This window comes from Polyergus mexicanus, unplaced genomic scaffold, assembly GCF_030449975.1.
Source record: "Polyergus mexicanus isolate NDT 795.1 unplaced genomic scaffold, iyPolMexi1.0 SCAF_1, whole genome shotgun sequence".
In the NCBI taxonomy this organism is placed as follows: Eukaryota; Metazoa; Arthropoda; class Insecta; order Hymenoptera; family Formicidae; genus Polyergus; species Polyergus mexicanus.
The window spans coordinates 11,105,141-11,127,466 of NW_027223321.1; the positions used below are offsets into that span (position 1 = coordinate 11,105,141).

General features: G+C 31.1%; 1 protein-coding gene across 3 annotated transcripts in view; it reads left to right on the forward strand.

Annotated features, from left to right (window-relative positions):
• Positions 1-1,097: 1,097 nt before the first annotated feature.
• LOC138934686 (putative inorganic phosphate cotransporter) overlaps positions 1,098-22,326 on the forward strand; it is a 39,202-nt gene continuing 17,973 nt past the window's right edge. The window contains exons 1-2 of one of the 3 annotated variants that reach the window (XM_070298711.1): positions 1,325-1,381; positions 18,484-18,608. In XM_070298711.1, coding sequence (XP_070154812.1) covers positions 18,503-18,608 — 106 coding nt within the window. In that variant the 5' untranslated portion in view covers positions 1,325-1,381; positions 18,484-18,502. Of the gene's footprint in view, positions 1,382-17,906; positions 18,609-22,326 lie in introns of those variants that run through there. The other 2 variants (XM_070298720.1, XM_070298703.1) reach the window with 2 other exon arrangements.

Sequence of the window (22,326 nt, forward strand, 5' to 3'; positions counted from 1 at the left end):
TTTATCTATTGTTTTATACAAATGAAACAATTTTTATTCTAAAAATTGAGAACCGTATCACAGAGATTTATTATCTTTTAATATTGTATTTAATCGAATATCATTTTTTCAATAATTTTATAATCTTAAAAGGCGCGCGTGCGCATGAACTATCTTAAAGAGATTCAGGTCTGAAATGAAAACTTTTACGAATTAATCGAATATGTATAAAGCATTATCAGTTTATGATAATGTGAATATTTTTATTGATCTCGATTTAACTCGAAAATGCACAAAATTCTTTTATTGGATTACAATTGAGAGATAATTCTTAAATTATAAACAATTACAAATAAAGAAGTTTTCGAGATTGCAGTTTAAGAGATATGAACATATAAAATCTAGCATTTAATTTTACGGGAATTTTAATAGATTTTTAATTTGAGAATTAGCTATCCCCGGAATATTTTAGAATTTGTATTAAAGATCGAAATTAAGATTTGTGTGATAAGAGAGAGAAAGTCATAAAATTTTGACAAGGTAAAGTTTAATATAGATATAGATAATAGTACAGATTAATAAGAAATTGAGATAGATTTCTTAAAAAATGAATAGTCAAAGAATAGTCATAGATTGATCCATAGAAATAGAAGAGACATAATATTTTTTTATTAAAAAATATTATATAAAATACACATATAAAATTCTTCTCAATAAAAGTTCAATTTTCATACGTTCAAAAATCCACAATAAACGAAATGACAGTTCTATTGTGACATATATTACGTGCTATTTGTGTGTTGTCACATTTATCTCTGTATCTTGTATTGCGTATTAATTTTTCGAAGCATTCCTTTGTATATCATCGACGTAATTTATTTAAAAAAAAAAAAATCGTGTTTTCCAAGAACGGACTGCTCTTTTTAAAAATTTTCTTAAAAATTTCACTTTCTTTCCTTTTTTTTTTTTCTTAACCACGTAGATATAGACAGATGAGATTTAGACAGATAGATATAGACAGGTGAGATTCGGGAAAAACGCGTTGCGTAGGAAAGGAGTGGGTGACGCGCCGGTGGGGCTCTCGCGTCGTGATCTAATTGGCCGATGTACGCGAGGTATTCGCCTCTAACAAGTGTTGAGAGTACGACCGTGCTTGTAACAGTGTCAGAGTGACCGTCACGTCGTGTGCTGCACGCGATACGAGACCTCGACAGCGATTTTCCGGACGAGCAGCTTCATCTCGAAGATTCTTCGATACGACCGAAGGATCTTTTTTGCCGAGCGATCGCGATTCACGTGAACGATAATAACAATATGGTCGAGAACGGCATGACTCTGGATCGAAAGAAATCGGAGATTAAGAGACCCGAGGTCTTCGACGCCGAGCTCTCGCCTCCAAAAGGTAAGCAAACGAATCTTTATTTCTTTATGTGATCGCGAATTAACTTTGCTCGATGGCGCGGCTGAATTTTAAATATGTAACTTTTCAAATAGATCGAATTTGCTATAACGCACATCGGGTAGATAAAAAAAAAAAAAAATACGAGCACATGAGTAAATAAAAAATGAATTAAGTTTAGTCTTTAGTTCTGTAAGATCGCACGAAGTACGTACATTGTACGCTTTTATTTATTATGTTGTGATTGTTATATATAAATATGGATTTTTGTGCGTCTCCATGTATATATATATATATATAACGCATATCAGAATATGAACTTTTGTTGAGAGATTATGTAGAATTCAATCTCTCTGAAACTGTCCAACAATCTGTATAGTAAATAGTTTTTGCGTTTCGAAATTTGGAATTTTTTAAACAAAAAAATATATAAACAGTACGATTACATGGTACAAAGTGTAATTTGACTTTCGATATGTCATATAAAAGTCTACATAGAATAGAAATTTAAATAGCATAAAATGAGAAGATTTTATTTTTGAGATATGAGTTTGTAAAGATATGATCTTAATGACTCTACTTCCGTGCATTGTAGTACGATTATTTTCGAATAACATTGTTCGACATTTATAAAAAAAAAAGACATTTTTAAAAATCTTCTTTAAATTAATATGTAAAAAGATTAGGCAAAACACACATACAAAAATACACAATGACAGTTCGAGGAAATTGAACGTCACAGACTAATTAAAAATTAAATAGATCATCAGTAATAATCGATGTTTAGTTCGATATATCGTTGCTTATAGTATTTTCAGCTCACATATTAAGACATTAACTCATATGTCGATGTGTGTGTTGAGGAAAAATATCCTAATCATTTATTCTCTGTATTGTGCGGACACATTGGCCGCTATTTGTTTCTTTTCAGAGAAAAAACTGATTTTTTTTAAACTGTTTCAAAATATATAAAACTTATGAGAAATATATAATGTATGCAAAAAAAACTATAATATACGAAAATATAAGAAAACATAATACGTGTAAAAAAAAATATATAATATGTGTAAAATAAAATTATGTATTTAATCCAGATAATTCTAAATATTTAAACCTAGATAAATTAAATAATTTTTAATACAAGAAATATAATTTCTTCTCTGTTACAATCTGTTACACGTAGGTTACTATACAAGTCTTACTCTCGCCTTCGAATGAAGGTCAATGTTAAACACAATGTTGGAATAGATAATTAGTGAATATATTAACTTTGTCGGATTCGTTAATTTCGCTCGTATTTTTTTAATACGACCGTTTGCGAATTATGTGAAATTGCCTGCAAATAACTTCTTCCATTAAATATCCGTTTGCTGCGATATTTTCGCACGATTACGTGCTGATTATCCACTACAACTAATAGTCAAGTATCATTTTATATAATATATATCTCACAAGTATTAAATTGCTATTAAATTCTCATTTAATGCAACGACGTCATATTATATTATAGATATATTCTTAGAATTAAAAAAAATACCCTAGAAAGTTTCTGGAGTACAACGTAATCAAAGTTCATTGTCTATTTAAATTCATTATTGCGTAATTGGCCTTTAGTCTTTTTTATCTTCATTTCAAGTTACAACCGTTAAATTATTTAATGTTACTTATATTCTGGTGCATGAAATAATGTATACGATAATCTAAATTTTCTGAGGGAGAAGATTGATTAGATAACTGAAACTTATGTCTCGTGTTCAAATATAGCTTTTTATTTTTTTTTTTCAGAATTTTATTTCAACATAAATGTTGATTACTCAACACAGCTTGCATCAAATAACGAGACTAGCATTATCAAAATTTTCTCTTAAATAAAAATTAATATTGTTAAAATAAAAGTTGGACATGGAGCTTCGAAAGGAAGAGAGCGGCACATACATAATCAACATACTTTTATATATCTTATATACTTTTATATCTGGATTTTACGATAGAAATTAAAAAGAGCGCAAGCATATTTTTTTTCAATACAAATCTTACGAGATAATAAACAGAATTCTCGCAATTAATTGCGAACGATATCGCGGAAGACTTTGCATTTCGCATTTGTAAAACAAACAAAATTTACGATACAGTCTGGTTTACGCTTATTACAACACGACCGGTGCCGACGTTCATTACATAAGTCGATCGATGCGAATCACTTCGTTCGATGCATTCGCGCGTAACTGTTCCGATCCGGAAGTAATGGGATCACGTGACCGCATTCTCTGCGGCTGATGGGATTGCCTGGATAATGACAGTTAAAACGCTCACCGGTTGTTTTACGTAAGGATAATTACCAAGGATTCCAATTAACTCGCTTTCATTACGTAACTCTCGAATCTCGCATTGTTCGTGGCTTTCAGTGAAAATGTAACCCTCTCTTTTTACGCAACTCTAATTTTTTCATGTTTCTCTCGCGCGAGACGTATATCGCGGACTCAACAATAAAATCACGAGTGTGCAGGCAACGCGACAACGAGAGCTTAGACGGAGATAACAATGGATACAAGTCGCACATTGCGCGAGATAATAGATATAAATTATTTTCTTATCGAGAAGATTTTATTGACACTTATTTCAATTCCGGATATTAATTCTTTTTTTTATTTTGTCAAAAAAATTTTTGTTTTTAAAATAACAAAAATATTTATTATGATGCTTTTATTAAAGTTTCTATACAAATTAATTTTCTACAGAGACCTACTTTATTGATAATTGTGTGAAAATCTTTCTTATTCAGAATGAAAATTTCCATTTATAAAGGTGTTTAATTTTATCTAACGAGATTTTTTTGCTGTAATGAAGAATGATACATATTTTTGTAAAATATATTCCTGTTTAGTGCAGCTTCGTGGGTTTATATCATTTTCAATGAGAAAAATGGAGAAGTGGCAGCCATAACGAACGGCGAGAAGAATAGCGTGACGGTTAGAAACCGCAATTAAAAGACGAATAATGTTAATAATATCAGGATACGAGATCGAGTGGCGAGATTCACGTACCTGCAACAAAGTATAAACGCTTTAATTTTTTATATTTTTTGCGATTTACTAAACTGTGACGCCGATGTTCTAGTAACCTCTTAAAATCTGCAATTTTATTTTTTCTTTCATTCCCCTTTCTTGTCTTAAGACGCTTTCCAATTTTTTTTCCCCTCATGTTCAACGATTAGCAAAGAATATTCAAAAATATCTTGAAAATATCCAATCCAATCAGTATTTCGAATTTCTATTTTATACGATCGCTATCAGTCGCGATTGAGCGTTGTAGGATATGCCAACGTGTATTCTGACGTGAAATTTGTTATTGAAGATTTACGATGATATTAATTTAAGAAGAAATAATTTTTAATCTTCGATTAATCAATTATCAGATTAGATTTCATACCTCTTTTATCTTCGATTCTTTTTTAATGTTTTTTTTAAATTTTCAGTTCAAAATCCGAATTGATTTATTAACGCTTCCTTTGTTTTTATTCCTTCGTGAAGCTACTCTAGTAAAGAAAAAAAGAAGCGCGCGCGCGCATAACCGGCATTATCGCATTCACGAAGATCGCTCTTCAATGAAAATAAGTGGAACAGTTGTCTGGATTGGAAAGTAGTTAAAAACGCGACAACCGTTAATCCGTTGCAAGTCAAATTAATTTCGCGTCTTTTGAATAAATTCTTTAATATCGAACAGATATTTTGAACATACGCGTGTATTGAAAAGCAACGTTCTTAAAATTAATTATCCAATCGCGATTTAACACGCTCATCGCTAATCTAACCGATTAATATTCTGGATAACAAATGCAAAAATTTCCTCATAACATAAATAGCGACGAAAATGTATGTAATCTTGAAAATAATGTTTGCCAAAAAATTCACATTTTTATAATTTTTATTGAAATGGAGCAATTAAAAAGTGAAAAGAATAAAAAGTCAAACATTAATTAAATCTGAAGAATATTATTTTGAATTATAAAAAAAAAAAATTAACTTGGCATTCTGAGAAAAAGAGATATTGAGACATTAATTCAATAAACAATACTTGTGCAAATATAAAATATGAAATATTTTGATATAAAAATATTATTCTTTAAATATTTACTTAGGATTCAATTTTAATTGAACATATCTCACAAATGCAACGCTAATACATAAAAATTGCAATTATTTTTGATACGAGGTTTGTCAGGTGGCACAAATATGTGAGATGTTTTCAAAAGGTTCTGTCATATGCACATGTGCATCTGTACAATGAGTTCTTTGAATGAATCAGTCATTGTTGTAACATGCTCACGCCACGTGAAACGAGCGGAGGTCTCGAATTCGTCACCAGTCACCATATATATTTTCACATCTGGTAATTAAACTTTTCAATGTGCATCTGGTTAGCTAGGGAAAAGCAACATAGATTACATATCAAATCTCTTGTGTTACATCCGCCGAATGATTACAAGATGCACACCAATTATTTGCCATTTAGCTGTCCGTTATTAGATAAGATTACGTAACGTTTGTTTGTTTCCGTTAATCCTTAAGATAATCAAGATCTAATTGTTAAGATAATTTTTGCAAACAACATTTGAAATGAAACCGGAAGTAAAAAGACTAAATCTTCAAATTAATCGGTGAATTAATGCTAATTCTATGACATGTAAATTACAGCCAAAAATAATACGAAGTTGTAATTGCCAAATAAAAAGGCGCGTTTTAAAAGTTACATTCATTATCAAACGATTTTTTATGAACTTTTATAAAATTTTTTACAAAATTATACCAAATCGTGAGAAATCAATCTTATTATTTAATGTTATATTATTAAATTTTATTGTATCATATATCATGTACAAATTGATCGTTTCCATCTTCTGTCTTTTACAGATTCCATATATCTCGTAAACATCTCGTAGCAATTTCTTGCTGTTCAACTTGACGTCTCTTTTTATGTTCTTAACCTTGAGAACAAATAGGAATGTTAATGTATGCTTACACATGCTTGTCAGTAATATATATCTTTTATATGAAGAGATATTTATTTGTCGCGCAGTCAGGTCGTTTAAAAAATTCGATTTTAGTTCTTGTTATTGTTTATATTCGTGGTGACGTTAAAATCGTTTACTTTTTGGATTGTATTGCTTTTTTTATACATTCAAAGTGTGAAAATTTATCTAACCAGCTTCATTTTCGGTGAAATCTCTTTTTTACAATCCCATTCTTCAATGACAATCTCGCTTAGAAATTCTTTAAAAGTATCTCGTTTAAATTTGCTATAAGTATATTTAGATTAGTTTAAAAGCGCGCATATTTTTTAGAAATGTAATAAATTTGTAAAGAATGTATTTGTAATGATTAATATTTTTACTTTATATAATAATTAATATATATGTACCTTATAACAGTCAATATATCAAAATGTATTAATATATAAAATTATTTAAATTGTGAAAAAAGTTCCAAATTTTTTTTTGACGTATGCGAGATTTTTAGAGATATATAAAATAAAAAAAAAAAGGAATCGAAAGTAAAAAATAACTTATCCTAATTTTTTTTTTCCCCACAATTCAGTAACTCTCTCTCTCTCTCTCTCTCTCGATCTTATTTTATATTATTATATTTAGCAAAAAATGTCTTCTTTTTTATCAGCTCACGTTGAAGAATTTATTTTGTATCTGCGAGTTGTTTTTCTCAATTACAAATACATGGAAAGAGATTTCTTAACTGCAATTTCTAATGAAAGTGGCAAATGTATTTTTCGTTAAGATAAATGTTATCGCGTGTTAGTAGCATTATATCGACATTTCTCGTATCGAAACGATATTTAGATCTGATTGTGGAGGTCTTATCTGTGTCTTCATTATCATGTAATCAGTTTTATTTACATAAGCGATTTAAAATCGAGCATATAAGCAGATCTCGTGCTTCTTCAATCGCATGCTTAACCACTCGGTTTCGATTGTGATTTTCTGATACATTATTAATTTTTTTAATAGGTTGATTAATAAACTACTGTGATTTTGTGAACTCAAAAAAGAGATAGTTTTTGGTAATTTTTAATTGAAATTATAGTTTTACTATGAGGGAAAAAGAGTAAAATTACTTTAAGAGTGTATCAAAAAATATTTTTAATTAAAAGATCACATTTAATATCGTTGTCTTATATTCTCGCAGTTTTTTTATATTAGAATATATTGAATATATTTGTCGCTGAATAAATTCTCAAAAGAAATGAAAATATACAAACTCTTGCATCAGATCGATTATGCTCTCTGTTATATCATAAATTATGCATGGTGCATAAATTTCTATGCTGACGTATATTCATAAATTAATGGGATTATTAAAATGAGAGCAAGTTTTTTAATAAAATCGAAACTTGGTCAATCATTATGAAACGCATAAGGAATTAGAACCCGTGAATATTTAAGCATAATACGCAAGTAAATACACAATAAAATTTGCGAGTACGGGATCGTATCGTATTGTTTTTCATCAATTACTCGTAAAGATGATGAGTCTTCATTTAAATTATCACGTTTCTCAAAACACTAGTGCATTTTATCGCATTTTTATCGATATTAAAATGTATCTTCAAGCGTCAAGTGCACTTCCATTATATCTTAGTCTAACCACTCGATTACGCGTCATAGCAATTAATTATCACGGTAATGAAATAATAAATGCTTTCTCATTCTGTCTGCCGTCTCATGTGACATTCTCTTTTTCTCGTTATCATACATTTATCATAAATGATAATTTAACCAATCGACTCAATTATCAATTGTCAAATATTAGTCATATATCAGTAAAAATCAATTGTCATATGTAATTTTAATCGATGGCTATTTTAAAACAAAATATTAATATCGCTAGTAAATTTTTATAAAACCGAAATATAAAAAATAGATACACCATATACATATATTATTAAAATTGATTGCCAATTAATTACAAAGCTCAAGTGAAATTTATAATTGCAAAATTATAACTATTTTCAACTCTGGAAACTTTAATGCGATGATTAAACTTACTTGACATTTCAGTAGCGGTGCTCTAGTATCAAATTCTAATAATAGAGAAAGTGTCGTTGGCATATTCGCTTACCTTCCTCACGCTAATTATGCTTGTAACGAGCTTGTAGTGAATGACATATAATTATTGTACACTGGTACAATTTCATCGATGCACGCGACACGAGTAGTACGGCTTACATAATTAATTACAATTAATGGCGCGAACGTGACGACCGGTACGAGACCGGTCCCAATGATATCTTTACGTTGGACCAATTACTATATTTTTTTTTGCGCACTTAGAAAATACTACAGTACGATACGGAGTAGTTCTACAACGTAGGATAACTGGTGACTCAATTACAAATTCTGGTGTGAAATTGTATGTAATTATCGCTATATTTCAACGCTGACAAGGATCATTATACTATACTTATTTTTTGTTTTATGTTCGTTGGTAAACTTAAACATCCGGAAAAATTATTATTGCGCAAAGATATGATAAGAGACTTTTTTTAACGTATATTGAGTCTGCTTGAAATTTCTTTAATAACGTGAAGATCGATGTATAGTATATGATGTTTTAGCAGAAAATGAACGGTTATTTTATTTAACAAAATTGTTTGCATGGTATATCATGCGCTAATACATTAAAATTCTTTTAAAATAAATTTCAAATAAGATTGAATTAGAGATAAGATTTATAATGATTTATTTTAATCGTTAGGATTTGATTAGCAAAAAGAGTTTATTTTTATTTGTTTATAAACTGTAATTATTTTTCTTAAATAAAAACGATTCAAGATTTAGAAATTTACATCAAAAATTTTCAGAAATAATGAATTAAACTTAATTCTTTTTCGCACTCTTGACAGATAATAGACGCATATGAATAATGCAAAACTATGTGCTAAAAGTTAGTTGGACGCGTCATGCGATTGAAATTTCTCTTTCAAATTTTTTGCTTCCGGTTTATGCATTAGTTGCAAATTAACTGCAATGTATAATTATGTTATGAAGACGGGATTAGACAGAATAACAAACGAGGGTAATCTAATCTTCGTCCGAGAACTTGGACCTTGGACGAGTTGCTGGAAGGATCGCTTACACCCTGCGTCATTATTAATAATGCATGTCATGTCGTGGCTTTGTCAGTAAATCGCTTTAATCTGACATTGCGGCGTAAGAAAGAAACATCACTTTTGTTGGTAGAACTTGGTTTTTATTTCAAGATTTTTCATTGTATCAAGCGAGTTTCATCTCGCCACAAAGCGCCCCGAGAAACGATTTGCACAATGTTTGCGCGAATTGTTGCAAAACCGCAAAAAACAATTTAGAAGATTTTTATCATATTATGATATGAAGGGATGACGTTAGATACTTGAATTAACCAAGCGAAAACCACACAATGTAATTCCGGCGATGCAATTTTTTTTTGACGCATAGGATTATAAATATTCCACACAATAAGATTTTTTTATCAATGCAAAATCATTAAAAGGATCGATTGATATAAATTATTTCTCTTGTGTAAGAAAGAGAAAAAAAAAATTTCTCTCTTTTAATTTAAAATATTTTTGCGGTTGTAAAATGTTCAACGAATGATCGATATTTTATCTCTTTCTTATGCAATTAATGTAAATTAATTCCCGCGATGTGCAAACATTCTGAGCATTGCAATCAAATTACTGTATCATATTTACACCATAGATAATGATCTGCGTATAATCTTGATCGCTTAGGATGCTGAATATTTTTATACGCGATTAACGAGCACAATTAGTAGATTCTTTTTCTCAATAATGCGCATATTAATGCGATCTAAGATAATTTTTTTCTTCAGCTTTAGCGTAGCACACACAGTATCAATCGGTTCTGCGCATTATATTTTTCCATTGATATTTCGTCACATTGCATTCAAGATATACCGCATTGCGGTTAATCGCAATTTGATTGGTATCTATTGACGATTATGTTAGATAATTTTTCTGTTGTTTATAAATTAATTTATCTATAAAATAAAAATAAATTATACTGACAATATGAGTACAAAATGGTTTTAAATCGCTGTGAGATCCTCAAATATATTTTTCTAGATGATTCTCATTAAAATCTATACACGTGGTCTATTTCTGTGTCATAAATTATTTATTTATATTATTATTATATTATTATATAATACCAGTAAAAATATATGCAAACGATAATAAGTTTGTACGTGACATTTTAATATGATAATATCAGAAAAATAACACACATTCTGTTTGCAAAAAAGCTAGAGACCAAATGAAAAAGAATAAATTTCGTTTAATCGATTGAGTTTGACATTCCACAAATGTAAAAGTTGAATGAATTAATTCAATCTTTTTAGAAACCACTTGGTTTACGTGGCGATCTAATAAATATCTTGTATTTACAAAAATAAATATTATTATTATTGATCATGCCAAATATCATTGAGAATCGAATATTTATGAAATTATTTTTGATATTATATCGTATAATCACGGAAAAGAAATCATACGGCGTTTTTAATCTCTTTGAAAAAGACGAGATTATAATTTTTATTGAACGAGGATTTATCACCGCATTGCGATATTAAAGCGATACTTTATCGAGAAGTGGCAGATTTGCCATCTGTTGCGACATGTTCAATGAACCAACAACCTCACGATTTTCAACGAAACGATGAAATCTTTTCGAAGACATTATAAAAAAATTTGATAAACTCTCCGTATCATATTGTTACTATCCAACGTACGCATGTTTTAACGGATGTCAAATTGTAATAATGACGGCTGATAAAATAATGAAATGATTTAAACGAACTTCGCGGTAATTCCTCGATAGTGTTGGCGAATTTACGTCATCAGTTAAAGGAAAAATCGAATTCTTGCAAAAAGAACAAATGATCGTAACGTGTTCTAAATTCGCGCGTAAGATTTTAAAAAATATCCGTTTACTCGTGATTTTTTTATCTTTAAATCTGACGTGAGATTTAAATTTTTATGCTTTGAGGAATAAATTGTATCAAGAGCTCGATATATATATTTATATCACTTTAATCCATAAGAATTTCAACATCGATGAGTTAGAGACTCACTTGTGCTTCACTTGATATCACTTTAATTACTTTGTTCATGCAAACGCGTATCATCTCAACTGATGAAAATTAACACCCGATTTATCATCGCTATCAATCTCGATTATCATTAAGAATTTCGATACTGCGTCGATAAAATGTATTTACATAAAAAAAAAGCATGTTAATAAGAGGAAACGCACGTGTAATGCATCGAATTATCTTTGCGAATTGGTTCGAAAAATATTCGAAACTCGTTACAATCGTGTAAATCGTGTTTAATACCGTCAAAGCTGCCGAGAAAGAAAGTAGAAAGCGCCTATCGAAATCTAATGCTGATTCGCATTTCCTGATACATCTATTTATGCTTTCGATTGTCTTCTTCTATGACCGAATCATTTGAAATAGGCTTCTTAAGGCTTTTATAACAGAGGAAAGCGCGAGTTATCTTCTCGCGGGATAAGTTTTTGTTGGAACTAAAATTTTATTATTTTGCACAAAACGTAGGTAAATTAAAAAAAATTAATGGAAGATTATTTGACAATAATTAAATATATATTATAAATTACCGAATTCTCGAATTCTTTTCCTTTTTTCTTGTTTTATTGTAATAAAAGAATAACAAGGAAAATATTGATAAGAACATAATGGTAGATATTTTGCGCTATTAATAGATAATAAACACTGAACACTGAAATTGAGACGATCGAGAAATCACGTATGAAAAACATACGTTTATTTATCTTATGTATTGTAAAAATGTAGCTTGGTATCCGATTAATAACTAACAAGTCGCTTTGTATTCTAAAGGCACAGTACGAGGACGAATTCTGGAAACTCGAGTCGCGCCCTCGAATACGGCCTCGTGCAAAAATTACGGATATAGTGTGACAAATTATTGACACCGAACCTTGACACGGATTGTTTGTATAGTTAATCCATTGAATACTTTACCTATGCGAAACACATAAGATACAAGCGAATTATAATTTTATGTTCGTTAATTAAAAATATTTTGATGGAATTATTAAAAATTTATAACGGCAAAATATATACATTCCTTTCGTTCTTTGTATTACAATATGTTTTCTTCTATCGTATTAAAATAGTCTCCACAATTTTTAGAATAATCATCGTATAAAATAGAGTTATCAAGAAATATTAAAATGTTTTTTATTACTGCGAAAGTAATCTTTACGCTTTTTAAAAATAAATTTTTTCGAATATATTTAAACAAAAGTCTTAAAATAGTTTGATGACGGAATTTTCAATGTTTTCATTTGAGAAATGAAGAAAACTTCAAATATAAAACGAAGGGATTCCGCATGCACTTGGATTTCCTGCTGCACTTTGTATTTCCTCGTGGTATGATCAGAGTCATTTTTCACTTAACTATAGTGGATAACGAGTTTGAGGGCTTTCACATTTCCTGTTGACGACTCGAGACTTGAGGCATTTAAGGCTGAGTATGGTTTTGGACTCGTCCGGGTTTAAATGATGTAAAGACCGCATTTATAACCATCCACGTGTCACACATTCGCGTAAGAGCGGGCAATCAGAAAATCGTCGACATCCTACTTCTATATTTTCAGTACTCTTCCTCAGACAGAAAATATCATGTTCTCTCTGTGAATAGATTTATTTATATGTATGAAATTATTTCACGCGAATACCTTGTATTTAAAATTGAAAGTATCGATACCAGAAACATGTTAAAATATTAAAAGAGAATTAAACTAGAAAAGAAATTAAATAATGCTTATTATATCGTGTATAACGATTATTTTATTATGAAAAAATAATATTTGCAAAAAAGACAATATTAAATTATTAAATAAAAATTATTTAGTAATTATTTTTTATAAAGACACGTGCAATTTTTATCTGATAATTTTTATACATATTTGTTTACGCAAACTATATAATATGTAATTTTGATGTATATATAATATCAGATAAAAACATTTTACACTTTCTTTCTGTCAATCACAAATTTATCTTTAGAGAAACTTTTATTGCAGATTTCTATTTTATTGCCGAGGAGAAGTTAACTTGTATGATAAGTAATTTAGTTGAAAGCATGTTTAGTTATCTGTAGATAGTCTATCTTTTTTATCGACGCAAACTGTAATCTAATCGTTTAAACAGAGTATCTATATTATCTACGTTCAGAATATTAATTTATGTTATGTAATCAAATTAAATATATATATATATATATATATAATTACCCATATCGAACAATGTGTCACAATCAGTGATAATATTAATTCGTCACGAAGATAATATCTATACAAATGGCTCAACATCTGTTAAAATGCCTCAATACACATGCTAATAAATTAATTTAATTATATATGCATTTTGATTAATTTTATTATTGTAAGTAAAATGTCGGAAAAAATTTTTACTATTTTCAACATACGATATTTGCAATAATTTAATTATGCACGCCAATATACAATTTAAATTTGAAAACTATCGAGATAAAAATAGAATTAGTCCGAATTAGAGAGAGATAGATAACTTTTTTTGCAAATTTCGTAAATTATTTATATGAATTGTTGAACTGCGTCACGCGCTCATTTTGTGTTAATCAAGTTTATTCGCGAAATTGCGATTCACGCCGCGTGAAATTGAACGATACGCGTATGCGATTCACGAAGGAAAGAAAATATATGCTACGTTACGCGAACGAGTCATCGATTGCACAATCAAGTGCATGCTCCAAGATCATTCGATATTACGCTTTGTGCAATCGCTTAAAGGTAAAATCGTCATAAAATATTTGGCGACGTTTCTCAAACCGTCGTGATCTTCGCCAAAGTTACCGCGGATTAGAAATATCATTGTCATTCTTTTTCATAATTTATGACACTCGCTCTTATATAAAGAGACGAATATATATATGTAGATAAAACTACGCTGTCCGCGGTCTTTGAATGGCCGGAAATGTAACTACTCGCTCGAGAATGTAAACGTTTCTCGGTGGATCATAAAGATAATTAGACGTTGATTATCGCTGATAAAGGGTAGCACTATAAAAAGAATCGATAAGGCTCGGTTACACGATATAAAAGTGATGAATTATTTTTCGCGCCGGCTTTTCTATTTAATCAGTTTCTTTAATGCTCGAGACATTTATAAATCGATAGATTCAATATTAAATTGACGCGATACATTTGTATCTTTGCGAATAAAAATATACAGTGCCAATAGATCAATATTTCATTCAATTACGGATTGCTTACGCTAAATGTCAATTTTTCATATCTTATATTAAATATCTCAATTATAGCAAATTGAAATGCTGTTAAAATTTTATTTTACATTAAATGCGTGTAGTTTTAAATTTAGAAATTTAAAAAAATAAAATATTTTACATAATTTATAAAAGAGAATTTGATACAAGGCACGCGCGAGATTTTACATTAACTTTTGTAATAATACTGTTGATGCTTCAATAACCTTGAGACAAATAACAGTCTTCTTTACTCTGTAGTCTATAGTTTCTGATAATGACGAGAGTATTACCGAGAGATATTCTGCACGAGATATTGAACACGCAGTTGCCCTCAAAAGTAAGAGAGAGATAATTATGGATAAACCAGATAATAGCTAATTAATGTTTGATGGCTTAATCTCAATTACTTAACACTGATTAGAGAGAGAGAGAGAATCACGACTGTGCGTTGCATCTTCCATTCCGGCGACTTCCTTCTCCTCTGATTTGTACGAATCGTACATTCCTACACTAGTCGCTTTGAATAGCAACATCCTGCTACACACATGTAGCAATCAAATCAATTATAGACAACCAGTCCACGAGACGCGACAGCCATGATTCGCACACAGCGACAAGCTTTAAATCAAGCTTCTTGTTGCATTCTCGACGATAGGCTCTTTGCGATGATATATGTGGATGGAACGCGTATATCCAGAAGTCAACAAATATTTACTCGTTGCATTCTTGCAATTTTCAGCATGGAAAATCCCGTATCCCTTATCTTGACACTTTGATATCCGCCACAAATCAGTGGGGGTTCCCGCAATTGCGAGAACATCGGATGGCTTCGATTAATTAATTTGGCTCGGTAATACTTATTAAAAAAATATTCGTAAAATTGTTATATTTTTTTATATTATTTGTTATTATTTTTTTACAATGATTATAGTGTTATATCGAAGATTCTTGATTGAAGAATATTTTCATGAGCGAGTTTTGCAACACGTTTCTCTTGAAGCTTTTAATTTTCAGAGAATCTAAAAGCGCGCGATTTATGTTAGATGCGAATGATACGTATACGAATGATTGACATCTGTTTTATAGGAGGATTGATATTAATTTTAATATTGATATTTTAATATCGCACGAGATATAAACCTAGATATTATCTCGTTATTTTTATCGGAAACTGGACATTTATAAACGGAAATGTCTCCAATCGTTAAAACACGACGAAGGATTTTATAATCGTAGACCTTGAGATAAAGTACACTTTATCAAACGCAAACGTACCAATCACGCATCGTCGATATATTAAGATGATCATCGATCATCAGCGGTACTTCTTCGATGTGATCAAAGCGCGATTGCATCTCGTGATGTATATAATTCCAACGCTGGAAAAGCATCGTGTAAATGCGATTTGTTTCGAACGTTTTGCGAAACGATAGCCAGGAATAAAGTCGCTCGGTGAGTTATTAATAACTGATCAGTTTCTGACGTGCCAAAAATTCTACGCCACTTTATGCGGTTATTTCGTCCAAACCGATCTAATCGATGCCTTTTTCATTTTGCATTTAACGGCAAGCATGTGAATCGAAAATAAATTACATGAGATAGAAGAGTTAATTGAATTGTAATTAATTCTTTAATTCCGATTAGCTACATTAGTTATATACGAGATGTTAAACGGAATGTGTGTATAATATAAACTATATTTTCTTCAATCTTTAAGAAACGAAATTATTTGCGATAGCAATCAACGTAAAATTCTACTGTTCTATTATGAAACTTTTGACATGATTGAAAAGAAAGGATTGTAAAAGGGGTAAAAATTAGAATTTTATATTATAATAATTACAGAGATAAATTATGCGTTATGATTCATAATGACGTAACATAACGATATCTATTCTGATTATTTGTATATAATTACATAAACATCTTTTTATTCTCATAAATAATTTATATTGACTTGCTTCATGAGATGAACGAAACGGAAAAGATTCCAAGAGATTTTAATTAAGCATACGGAACACTGTGATATTACTTTCGCAATGATTCAGTTTTTTTCCTCTCACGATATCTGATGTAATCGGAGATATAATCTTATACAGGGGAAACGTTTTTAATTTAAATTATAACTTTCTTCTACACAGTTTACAAACCTTCAATTTGATATCATTGCGCACAGTTTTTTTTTTTTTTTTTTAAATATTGATGAACAGGAAAAAATTTGCAAGTTGCAGAAAAAATGTAAAATGAATATTAAAATTTTTCTGTGGATTTTCCTTATTTACCCGGAAAATAAAATGTATGCGTGGAAATATTTTTTTTATTGATTGAGAGAGATCCGATGATATACGTGTTAAAAGAGTATCTCTCCTACTATATTGATATTTCTCGCCGAATGAGAATACGTAGTATTTTGAGGATGCGTGTCTCGATTCCAGGCACATATTTTTCTCGGGATTTTAAATCGTTTTGATTGATGAACGACGTGCGATGAATGAACAGTGAACAGCGACATACCTAACGCGATAATAATCTATTTAATTTTCAAGCTCGTAGGTCAAAAGTGAATCATATGGTTTCACAATACGCACATGCCTTTGTTGGAATGAAGCCCGATAGGTGTTCGCGAAAATTTGCAGCTCATATATTATCTTTGTTAGCACAAACAATTGTTAAGTCAATCTTATTTTCAATGACCTGCTAAAAACCAACGAGTCGTCTATTTATAGTATTTGTGAAAACATAACTCTCGAAAAAGTTAATAAAATTAATGAAAATTAAAGATTCTTCTCTTTGAAACATTGATTAAAAATAATCGACGATGAGATTTAACCGAGTATTTTTTTTTCTCTTCAGAACGAAATTAAAAAGAGATGCATGATCGGTTAAACTTGATTAAACTTGATTAAATTTTCGATATACGTAGAACAATTCCTAAAAAATCTATAGTTATACATGATAATATTCCTCTTCTCTTTTTATAGCATTTTAGCTCTTTATCTAATTTTTTTTCTGGGATTTAGCAAGAATCTGCTAAAAATTACATAGCAATGTTCTCTAGTTGACAAATGGATTTTAAAAACTGTTGAAATATATAAGCTTTATTACTAAATAGAATGTAATTTCATTTTTTAATTCATAGGAGTAGAACTTATTTTATTAGCATAATAAAGAATGTGAAATCGTGTACAAATTGTATACGCTTTAAAAGATTTTTATCGTCATTTGCGAGATCCGCGATTATAAATTAAATTTCGCGCCGGCGGTCGTGACTTTTACCGCGCTGCGCTCCGATTGGCCGAACAGCTGACACAGCCGGCCTGCCACGAGTCCAATCGCTCGTTCACGACCGTCGTTATCGTCGCAGTAGCTAGCGAGCAACCGGCCGGTCCCGGTTCCTTCCAGAGTGTTCGTCAGTATCGTTTTGTATCACGCGAGGACTTAACCTCATCGTCACGCGTTTACTTTTGCCACCGTGTCACGCCCGCGAATGTCGTTCGCCGTTACCTTTCCCGACGTCGTCGTCGCCGTCGCCGTCATCGCCGATCGACCGGTATAAAAAAAGAACGCAGGCGCGCTCTTTCGTTCCTCGGCGCTTTTCGACCCGAGTGTTCGCGCGAGAGTGTTGGAAGAACTGGTAGTTCTCGCGCGCGTGTCAACAGTCGGTGTTATCGCGTCAAACGCCGTCGTTCGTTCGACGATATTGTTCAGCGATATCGCGTCTTCCATCTTTGCGTTTCAAGTCTCTTTCCCGTCCCCGAGATGAGCGGTGGCAGGATCAGCGAAAACGGGGGACGAAATGGCCACGTGCTAGTGTGGGAGCAACCCGGCCTCGACGAGGAGGAGCGACCCGCGCGAAAAAGAAGAGGTACGTATACGCGTTGTACGGCCACGCGTGCCATTTTCACGAGCCTTCATTGATGCGTTGCCAGAAAGAATATTCGCGAGAATCACGGACGGAACGAGGAATTTTGAGATATCTCTCTCGCGTTCTCGTATATTCTCTCGAGTTTGATTTTTCCTCTGCTTTTTCTCCGCAGCCTCGCTCGAAAATATTTCGTCGTTGACATCAATTTGCATTTAAGAATAGCCGTGGCGATTAAACGAGAATAGAAATAACTTCCACGTGTTTCGTGTTGTTCAATCGTGCGCGATCGAATGACAATGTCGTTGTTCTCGCGCGAGTTTCTGCCAAGTTAAAAAAAAAAAAAAAAAAAATTGCTCCTGCAGACTCGAACGTGATTGCAGAAGAGCATAGAAATTTCGTCCGTCCGATCGTTCTGTAATTCTCACGTTGCGGGAGACAATTCGAGACGAGACCTACTCGCGCGCGCGAACGCGGCGTTTCGTCAAGACGGCAAAGAGCGTTATCGGCAGACCACGTGTTCGATCCGGCTGTGCGCTCTTTGGCATATCCCTCCACGAGGCATGCGTCGATCGAGATTATGAAAGGCTAATCACGATATTGGAAAATGCATGTTGAAAAGCAACAGTTGTCTGTATATACTTTTAACACATACGTGTATTTTTGTATTAGAAACACAGCAGAATTGTCGATTTATTTCTTTATGCGAAAAGTAAACATTTGAAAAATAAACTTGAAAAATAAACGTGCCAGAGTTTTGTGCATCTGCACGGCTGAGCTTTAACGTTCACTCGTTTAGTATCCGGTAAATACAGATTTCGAGAACATATATATTCAAGACTTTGCCATTGTAATTTGTACCAAGGATCCAGAATTCTTCATTACATAGTAATATATTCACCCCGCAAGTTTATATATAGTAGGGTTTATATATTTTATATTATCCCTCCGTGATAAAAATAAAATCGCCGATACGTAAAATACCAAAATTTTCATTATAGTGAGAATTGTAGAATTACAATTATGTGGTACGTCTAAAGGACGGGTATTATTAATCATTAATGATTATCATCTATACCTGCAAGATTATGAAAATGTTCATAATTTTTTAAGATTATAAATTACGCTTTACAGTACAATACAAGAAGATGAAAATTGTATAAAAATTCTATATCGCGTATTTTGACGATTAAAAAAAAAAGTATTTAAATTTGTCATTTTTTATTTATACTCGGATGCTTACGCAATGATTTAGAAAATGATACAATCTTAGTTATAGAATATTCCGAGAAATTTGATAAGTTTCTACTTTTTAATCAACAACGTGTAAACAGTTATAAATAGTAATGCTGTATAATAAATAATCATTAGTATAGATATGAAACGATATAAAAAGCGATTATGACTGACGAAAGAACGGTACTGCGTTCACGAAAAAAATGTATCCGATGATATCACCACCACATGATCACCTTATCACGGAAAGTTTAAGCTAGCCTACATCATCTACTAGACGGCTCAATAAACCGCGAAAAAGCACACGATGATAAGAAACAGTGATACTCGTCGTGAAGTGATGACACATGGCGAAAACGATCGCAATACGGATTGAAGTGCAATGATAGACATGTGGGTGACATTACGCTTTACCACGTGGTGCCCGTACGCGTAACCTGTTTGCGAGAACGAGATCTTTCCGTTTCGATTACGAGGAAATTACAGTAGAATATTTTCGAGCGAGTTTCTCTCGTGATAACGTGCTAAGGCCACCGAATAACTCGTACATTTAATCGTTATCGCAATAGTGTATAAGCTACAATGCACTATACGTTCAGTACATACAATGTTCCAAAGTTCCCGGTATAATTGCCCTATTTATGAATTTTTTGATAAATTTGGAATATTTTCCTTTTTTTTTTACAAAAAAATTTAATTAGCGTTTATTTTAATAAAAAGGAAGAATTACAAATTTTTGGGAATTTCACAAATATGTGTGGAGATAAAATTTTATGTTTTATTAAATTCTCAACAAATTCAATTTTCACAGAATCAGTTTTAATCTTGAGGAAGATTAAAGGGCTGTGAGGTTCTTGATTGTTGACAAAATTAAAATACAGTAAAATGTTTCCTACGAAAAAATCATTCGAGTAATCAAAAGAAAGCGTAGGATTCTTAAGTACTCTGTATGTAATATCAGTTTATTTATCGTCTTTGTTTGATTGACGACAGCTTATTGAATTACTATGCGTATCGAATTTGTCTCGAAAATTGCAACGAAAGGGCAACTGGGTGACTATAAATCGCCAACGATAACGATAACGAAGCTTAAATCCGTAGCGATATTTTGACCAGATCAAAGTTCAATCTTTTTGAAGACAAAAATTCTTTTCTTTCTTTTTGACGATGGATCACTATTTCTACTCCTTCTTTTATCTTTCTCTCTTTCATATAAATATTATTATCTTGTTTAACAAATATATCTAATTTTACTGCAATTTTCTTTTTCTTTGTCAACAAATAATTTTGTTCTATCTAGCATTATTTAGCATGAAAAAGATTTCTATTTATATATATTTTAATATAAAACTATATTTTAATGATTATATGTGTTATATACTCATATAAGCACGAAAAAGAACGTGTACATTTTTTTGTCTTCTATTATACATTGAAATATAAATTGTTTTTTTTTATATCATTATTTTTATTCAATTCGTGATAATTGTTAAAAATATTCAACTATTTATTAATCAACGATCCAAAAGAGGGTATTCGATACTTTATACCTATTCATATACTTTCGAACAGTGGTGACAAAAAAATTAATCTACTTTGATATATAATGCGAGAAAAAATTTTTATATAATTTCTCGCTTCTGACGTCATAATTCGATACGACTGCAATGAGAAGAGATCCAAGAGTCTTAAGCGTTTCTACTATGTTTCTACGGGTATATTTCCGAGAGATAGGCCTTTATCGGACAGATTGTATTTCTCCTATGTGATGAACTGCGACATACATCATATCGTTGTATCGATTACGTGAAACCCCTCCAACTGCTTGCGATATAGAAGTTTCTTCTTCTTAATGGGCTTTTATCGTTAATCTAACTATTAACGACTTTTTGACGTCTGGAAAGTTTATTTAAATCTCCTTATCTTGGATCGTTAAATCAAAATTATAAATGTATGTTGTTACATTATAAACTTAATTAAGAATATTTTCACTATGATGCATATATCGTCCATTAATATTACTATTTATTTAAATGACGAAAAGTATTTTAATTTTTCTCGAATGTTTCGTGAATATTTTTAGAACGTACGATAATTATTTAGCAATTTAATATAATATATTAATATATGTCGCATATGATACCGTAATATAATATCGAAAATTATATTTAGTAATTATATTTGTTTGGAATGTCATCTGTATGAGATTCTCTTTCTTTGTATTCTGCAAGCTCTTCGCTGTTCGCGTAATCGTCATGTCGATGTGCAGCGTGGCATGCAAGATGCATGCTTTGCATTGCTAGGGATGCACAAAATACATGTTCTGTTTCTCGATATTAAATGTGTATGATGCGTCTTATTTTATTAGTACAAGCAGCTTTAATTAACTATATATATGTGTGTGTGCATATGTTAGTCTATCTGAATAATATAAAACTAATCAAAGTTCGATAACAGATAGTACTCTGCGTTGATACCACTGCTT